Here is an 8,469-nt window from a genome sequence, read left to right as displayed (position 1 = left end):
ACAAAAACTAAGAAGAGACTAGCAGGTGTGGGGTTGTACTGCCTGGCATCTTTAATCTAATTGCCATTTGGACATCGTGACAAGCTCACCTAAGTAAACCATCTGTTAGGTCTCTCATTCCATTTCACTGTGCATCCTTTGGACAAGGAGAAACAAAAATGTAAAATGCTTAGAGCAAAGCAATGTTTTTGGATATGAAATTCCTGCATCAATGTAGTCTTACGAAATTCCCTAGTTCATTCAATATTTGAAATTGATTATACATCTTACATATTTTGCTGTGATTTTTTCTTTTCATTTTTTTTAAAAAAAATCAAGAACTGGTAAGATCCCTTTGAAAATTTGAGATTCATAGGGCAGCATTGCTAATATTTTGAATGCTCATTATACATCTTATGTTAAGATATTTTTCTCTATAGTATTAAACTTCATTTTTCTTTCTTTTTTTTCTTTTCATTAGAAGTTAGAATAGGAACTTTCAATTGTGAAATTGAGAACAAAATATAAAAAGAAGCATTACATATTCAAAAAGTGCACAAATTCATTACAGTGTGATTTACCTTGCTGTGCTTCTTTATCATACACTTTCATATGAATAACCCCAGAAGTCTTATTTCGTAGGACAGTGGGGTTTCTTCCATCTTTTTTGCTGCAGGTTCCCAGCTGGGATAAATTTTGGTCTGCCCACCACAGTTTCTTATCTATAAATGAAAGATTTTTTTTTTTTTTAAAGAAAGAGATAATCATCTTATTAAATAACAATAAATGACTATTAAACTATAACACTTCCTGATTTCTTTTGTTATATTTCCAAATACTGTTTCTAAAGGAAACAGCAAAATCAAATAACATTTACTTTTAAAAATGCAAACCATAGTAACATTTGATTGTTCATATATTCCTCCTCCTTCTATAATAAGAGATACATGACTTTTCTTTTTTCTTTTTCTTGGTATAAATAAAAAAAAATATTTCAGATTAATATGAAATACATATTTTTATTCATGTACTTACACATGATCATGGTAGTTTTATATTATATTTATATGTGAATGACAAAACCCAACTAAATCTCTAAACAAAATACAAAAAAGATTTCATTCTCCAAATTTTTATTTGAAGTGTGCAATGCTTTTCATCATTGGCTGTACTAATTACTGTGGTTTCTTCACAGTTACAGTAACCTATATTTGTTGTACAGTTTGCACTCTTTTGTCCAAAATTTATTAATTTACACTATTAACTTGTATTAAGAGCTCGTTTAGCATTAGACAATGCAATGTACAAGAAGATTAAAAAAAAGTCCTGATCCCCCAAAGATCAGTTCAGGAGATCCTGGATGGAGTAGGAGAACAATGTGGAACAAAACTCAAAATCAGAAAAATGACCAGGTTTACTGGTCTGACAGAGCCTGGTGAGACCCCTGAGATTGTGGTCCCTAGTTACCCTTCAAACCTGGAACTGAACTCACTCCTGTGTCTTCCAGCCAGACAAAAGACAGTTATATAGGGGGAACATTTACATCAGGTAGATTAAACTCTTTAGAACATCAATCATGGGAGAACAGAAAGGCAATATTTGTGCAGGGAGATAGCTCGCAGGCAGGAATGCATGGGAAAGAAGGACAAGGGAGGTGGTAACTACACTGAGGAAGTGGGAAGATAGCTGTTACATTGTGGGTAATTGTAGTCAATGTCATGAAACAAAATGTGTGTGAACTGCTATATGGATAATGAATTGCTCTCTGTAAACTTTCACCCAAATAACAATAAAACATTTTATAAAATAAATGTTCAGAATCATAAAAAAAAAGTCCTGACACTTTGAAAGCTAAGATTCTAGTCAGAATAATACATTTATTAGTATGTTTTCTCAAATTGTCATCATAAACCTTTAAGAAACATTTATTTTCATTTTACAGATAAAGAACTTGATGTGGTAGAGATTAAATAACTTAATAAAATTTACATATTTTATCTGCCTGTCTCCAACTTTGTATTCTTTCCCAGTACATTAAAGATTTTAAGGTAATAAAATACTTTAAAATGAAATGTGTAATTTTAAAGGTTGTGAATAGTTTAGACATTTTCAACAAGAAGAGGGTGCATAGTCAATTAATGTAACTGATGTCAGTAAGATGCAAAGCTGGAAAAAGTTGAATTGGCAAAAAAAAAAAAAAAAAGAAAAAAGAAAGATCTAATTAATAACAGTTGAGACCACAAAACTTTCTACTTAGAAGTAATAAGGTCATTTAATTCTATTAGCAAATAAATTCAGTCTATATCTTCAAAGGACAATAATGCTCAATGCAATGTCATGATGTTTTGACTAAACCAGAGCTTAGTTTTAGTATTGCAACAATAATGATGTTAAATCAGTAATAATTATTAGAACTTATTTTCTTGCTTTCTGAACATTATATTGGGCTAGGCACAATTCTAGACATTACATACAGATTGATTCATTTAACCTTAAAAAACTTCATCAAGTAGGAATTACTATAATTATCATCCCATTTTACAGTTAAGAATACTAAGGCAAAGAGAGCTTAAATATTTTTCACTGGATCATAAACTGAACAGAGGCTTCAGGTCATAAATGAAATATTAATTTCAGAGTCAGTGCTGTTAATCTTGTTAACCTATAGTGCCCCCTTTCATAGATGAATGGAGTTGAGTCATCCTTGACATATTATTAAGGAACTTAGCTAATATTGGTGAAGTTGAGTAGCCCATTCACTAATGCTTTTCTTTGGACCCATGAATGTTCATAAAAACTGAGAAATTCCTATGATAAAAGTGGTAGAGAGACTTTGACTATGGCTTACGTGATCAATTCAAAGCACAAGCTAGCCCACCAGATTTTAGTATGCCAGAAAATAATAGATCCAATCATATGGCCATTGCAAGTAACCTGTAAAAATCTGCCATTTGCTGAATTTTGTAGTGTTTTTGTAATTTAAAAGAAGCATATCCACAATTTACTTCCAAGGCCATTAACATATTTCCCCTTTTTTGAACTACATATACTTCAAACAAAACATCTTCTGAACAAGACAGAAAATCAACCTATAGTAAGTCAGACAGTAAAGATATTTGCAAAAATGTAAAACATTGCCACTCTTCTCACATTTTTTTAGGTATGATAATTATTTTCATTATTTTTTTTAAAATCTACAATATATAATGTGTTTATTTTTAAATAAATGTGTTAAAACTTTTTCAGGTTCAATTTCTAATATGGTGAATATTGATATGTATAAGGCACATCAACAAAAGTTCTTTGGATTCCTCAATTAATTTTTTTTTTTTAAAGGAAAGGGTGGAATTTAATCTTTATTACAGGGCACTGCAAGAAAGGAAATTCCACATAGAAATAAGAAACCCAATAACATGAGAGGCTTTCTACAATATGTACAGTTTAAAACTGTTCAAGTATAGTTTTGTTGTAAAAAGTGCTACATAACAAATCACATTTATAAAGAGTTCTTAGAAAAAACAGTAAGACAAACTTACACCAAACACAGTACACAACAAACAACGTCATGACTCAAGTGTATAATCTTAAATGTAAAAGGTCCCAGGAGTGCCATCCAGAACCTGGAAGGCATACTCTTCAGAGGTAATTTCTGGCACAACATTTTGATCTTCTTCTTCCTTGACAGAGAAATACTTCTCAATCCATCTTAATGAAGCCTTGTATATAGACTCATTTTCATGCTTTTGTAGAACTTCAATGTTGTTCAAGCCTCCACATTCTTCACTCCCTAAACTAAGTTTCTGAATTTCTCCTGTTTTCTCAGCAGCCTGAAAGGTATTTAAAATGGCATCCAGAATAACCAGAATAATTTTTATATCCTTTGCAGTTAAAAGGTTCATCAATGGTTCTGTTAGGCCTCAATAGATGAGGTATACAATCTGTTCAACTGTTCCTCCACTTGTACAGTGGTTACAGCCTATACTGCTTCTTTTTGAGTCTTTTAAAGTCTGTGTTAGAGAGAATGTCAACAGAAATGAGTAATCCATGATTCACCACTCGTTGTATCTGGTCTGGTAGCCTGATGTTTGACATTGTCTATGTAACTTCCTACTGAATATCAGTTTTGGCATTATTTTGCAGGCTGGGAACACACCAAGTGTTCCTGCAGCTATTCCAACCTGACTCTGTTTATCTATCTGGTGACAATATTCCCTGTGGCTCTTAGTGCAGGAGTCACAATTGGCAGTTCATTAGCTCCTAGAAGCTTCACAAGTTGGGGCACAACTCCTGTTTTCAAAAACATTTCAATTAATTCATTTGGACCATCATAGGATAGAAAATAGCCCAGCAGATATCTGTCAATACTTCTGCATCATTGTGATGCAGGAGACGAACTAAAGTAGGAAGAATTTTCTCAACAGCATATAATGGGGGTGCAGGATTCTTGTTTTGACAAAGATTTAAAAGTGTCCAGGTAAGATTACGCAAGTAACCACATGCTGAAGATGACATATCAGGAACTCCAAGTAGAGCCAACAGAGGGTCAACTGCACCATACTTGATAACCAAGTCTCGGAAAGGTGAACCATCACCTGCAATGTTTCCTAGAGCCCATATAGCTTGTTCACTGATGTGAGCCACCAGAGAAATGAATGTTAGTGAGTACCCAAGCAGATTCAAACTGAATAGGTCTATACTCAGTTCTGCCCAAGAAGAACAAAAATTTTGGAATCAAACCAGCCTGGATTATGTTGTGTATGGGGGCCTTTTTTTTTTTTTCCCCCTGGAAAGCAGTTTCTTAGCAGCTTGAGTAGCTTGGAGCTGGTTTTCCAAAATTGTTACTATTTATACTTTTGACAGTGTCATCAACAGACCAATTTATAGTGCCCTGGTGCAGCGAATTGGTTGATGTGGCCCTTCTAGCCATTGTCCTCCATTCTGTGATGTTTTGTAAATCCCATTATCCATGCCTGTTTGGGGTGGTGTGGTAGTTAAGGTCAGGTATCAACTTGGCTGGGCAGCTGGTAGTAGTCATTCCCTATAATGACTAGCAATTGACTCTGATGAGTTTTAGGTTATTTCTGTTGGGGCAACACAGGTGGAATGTATCTTGATTCCTGCCTTGCTGGAAGGTATAATTCAAATCACCACCCTTAGCTTCCTTGAGGATATACCTACAAATCTCCTAGGAAGATTTGCCCTCCTCTTGCTCCAGTTTTGTGTCTTGGATCATCCTCATCTCACCCCTGGATTTGAGACAGCAGCCATCGTCTGATCTGCTGATTGAGGTTCATCAAACCCCGAGAGTTGGGAGGATCCTCCAGACCTACTCACGGACACGGGACTTGCCAGCCTGCCAGCCTCCACCACTACTACGTGAGATGAACCCTTGGGTGTCTGTGAGTTCTGTGAGGCGTTACAGTGAAATACAGAACCCTAACACTGGGGAAATTACTGGGAGGAGGAGGAGGGGTTAATGTCTGAAATGATGGAGTGGTACGGTAGTTTGGACATTTGGGATATCTTTAACCTCCACCTATGAGGACTGGCCTTGTGCTGATCTTTATGAGCGTAATTGTTCAAGCACCTGGTTATTGCAGTTTTCCTGCAATGGAGAAATAACATCATCAGAAAAAGAGCTTATAATTCTCTTTTTCAGCATCTGGTCATCCTTCTTGGCTTTCCTCAGCTCCACACTAACCTCTACACCGCACTACCTCATTTCTGTACTGTTTTTCCCTTTGTTCTTGAATCTGTTAAGCCAGGCAGCTGGTGAATTACCATTTTCATTGGTGGACATGGTTGTGAGACAAAGGGAGTAAGTTGTGGAGGCTTCGACAGAAGGCAGTGCAGGGAAAATCACAGGCTGTGGTTCACCTGGCCTCTGAATCCTCCAACACGGCTCAGACTAAAGACGGTGTTGGATTCTTCAATAATTTTAAGAGTACAAAGCAATCCTGAAAACAAAAAGTTTGAGGACCACTGTTCCAGATGATCCTCCAGCAAAATCTAAGGAAGTTGTATCCATATGATTGTGAAGTTTCAGAACATCCTGTTTAAATTAAACTTTTAAGGGTTCTCAAATAGTAAAAATGTAAGTCACTTATAAAGAAACAAAAAACAAACTGGTCTCAGACTTCTGTTGTGTTAATACAAAAGGACAGTGAAGAAATGCCTTCAAAATTCACAGGGAAAATTATAATCATGCTAGAATTCTACACTAAGTAGTATTAACTAAGTGTAAGAGAAAAACCAAAACAAAGTCATTTCCATCCAATCTATTCCAACTCATAGTGACCCCTGTTGGTTTTCTGAGGCTGTAAATCTTTATGGCTATGGAGTGGTTGATATGTTTGAACCTCTGACCTTCTAATCAATGTCAAATGCCTTATCCACTACAGCACCGGAGGTTTATATACAGGTGTGTGTGTAGACAGATAGATAGATAGATAGATAGATAGATAGATATAAAGTTCATTACCCATCAACTCTTTCCTAAGAAACAAAATAGAAGTTGAGTATGAGTAAAATGAGAAAATGAATGAAGATAATGATAAATAATCTAAAAACAGAAAATTTAATCAAGCGTTACAACAAAGGGAAGTGCTAGAGTGAAAGGTATACACAAACATAAAAATGTTGTACATGTTGGAGAATGACAATGGAAGGTTCTAGTAATAACTTTTAAAGGAAGTTGGGAGAGAGACAGAAGAAAAGAAGACAAGAAGGAAATAAATATCATATTTGGAAGTTTAGAATAGATTTGAACTTATTATAAAGGCACATGATATAAAACTAAAAATTAAATTCTAGTATATGAAAAAGCTATGCAATTGAATTATGGCCAAACATGAAGCAATGAATGAAGGATTAAATCAAAGAAAGAGAATCCAATTGACCTTGAGGTTATTCTTTTTTGCCAACGACCCAGTAGTGAAGACATTGAAATAGAAATAAAACAAATGTAATCCTAGCCTATCAGTTGGCCACTATTAAACATAATTTACAAAGTCAAAATAAATTAAGTAAACGATTTTTATATGTTTTAAGCTTTCAAAGTAAGCTTTTACATAAAGCACAGTTGGCTTGCTGTGGTTGAAGCACAGGATATAAATGTCAACAATTTTAGCATTGTTATAATAAAAGCATTGTTGACTGAAGTTTTTACAGACAAGCAAGAATTTTATTAGATGAAAGAATGGAGACTAACTATTCTCATTGTACAAAAGGAAGAGCCAAAACATGATTTGGAAAATTAACACAAAAGAAAACAGAGATTGAAGTACATCATTTAAAGTTACAAATAACTAAACTAGTGTAAGCGGTCAAATTTTGAAAGAAGATAAGAATGGGGTTAGTGTTAATTATGTAAATTTTATCTTTCATATCCTACAGTTAATAAATGATATTTAAAATTGACAAAAAAATCATCATTTTAAAATATTATCTAGACTATTTGCAGTAACGTCAGAAGAACTTATAATTATCAGCTAAAAAGATTCATCTCTGAGAAGTGGAAGTAAGAGTGGGAGGTGGAGAATAAGAGATATTTCTTTTGATTATAGTTTCTTTCATATTATTTGTTTTATTACTATGTATATGTTATTTGAGAAATAAAATTTAAGTCATTTAAAAAAATAATAAAATAACCATTGTAGACACAATCAAGATATGACAAGAAGAATTCATCAAAAATGTGGCATTCAAAGCCTAATGATCTCTGACCCAAGGAAAAAGGTCAGTTCTGTGTTTAAGTTTTCAAGGTAACCTAGGTTGAAACATATCCCATTTCTGCATTCCAGGCCAAAGCACTTCACCACTGAGACATGGCTGATAGAGTGAAGCTAAAAGTTATAACACTGTTGTTGTTGTTGTTGTTATTGTTGTTGTTAGGTGCCTTTGAGTCATCTCTGATTCACAGCGACCCCATGCACAGCAGAACGAAACACTGCCTGGCCCCAAGGCAGCTCTGTGATCCTTGCTATTGTTGTTGTATAACACTGGGAACCAAGGGTAAATTTGTATAGGACCAATTCTAACTGAATACACCACTCAAAGAATGAAAATGTTTTCTCCTTTCTCACATTCTAAAATTCATCAGGTCTAGAATGGGAACTGTATAACAACATAAAGCTAAAAAGAGCTACAGAGGTACAGAGATAACAAATCTCTATGACAAGATGGTAACCAAAGTTTTGTATCTGTTTTGCATTGTTTTTATGGCTATAATAAGTTAGAATTCCCTCCTTCATAATTAGAAGATAGCCAAGCTGTGGTAAGAACCATGACTGTTTATCAATGGCCATTCTCTTCCTCTCACCTTACTGGAGAAGACTAATTTCCACTGAACACAGTCAAAATGCCAGACACACTCTTGGTAGCCTCCTAGATGGCCAGGCAATGCTAGATTACAGTATGGAGGCAGATGGGGCTCTGACGGTACTATGAAATCAAGTGCTGCCTCACATAGAAAGCCTGAGGCTGAGTTCC

At 34.7% G+C, this 8,469-nt stretch overlaps 1 protein-coding gene across 1 annotated transcript in view; it reads right to left on the bottom strand.

Annotated features, from left to right (window-relative positions):
* LRP1B (LDL receptor related protein 1B) overlaps nt 1–8,469 on the bottom strand; it is a 1,967,638-nt gene that overhangs the window by 854,316 nt on the left and 1,104,853 nt on the right. Inside the window, exon 35 of the mRNA XM_007946050.1 lies at nt 561–701. Coding sequence (XP_007944241.1) covers nt 561–701 — 141 coding nt within the window. The remainder of the gene's footprint in view (nt 1–560; nt 702–8,469) is intronic.

The sequence above is a fragment of the Orycteropus afer genome, unplaced genomic scaffold (assembly GCF_000298275.1).
Source record: "Orycteropus afer afer isolate SDZICR_OR568_19922 unplaced genomic scaffold, OryAfe1.0 scaffold00148, whole genome shotgun sequence".
In the NCBI taxonomy this organism is placed as follows: domain Eukaryota; kingdom Metazoa; phylum Chordata; class Mammalia; order Tubulidentata; family Orycteropodidae; genus Orycteropus; species Orycteropus afer.
This window is presented reverse-complemented; position numbering and strand designations above follow the sequence as displayed.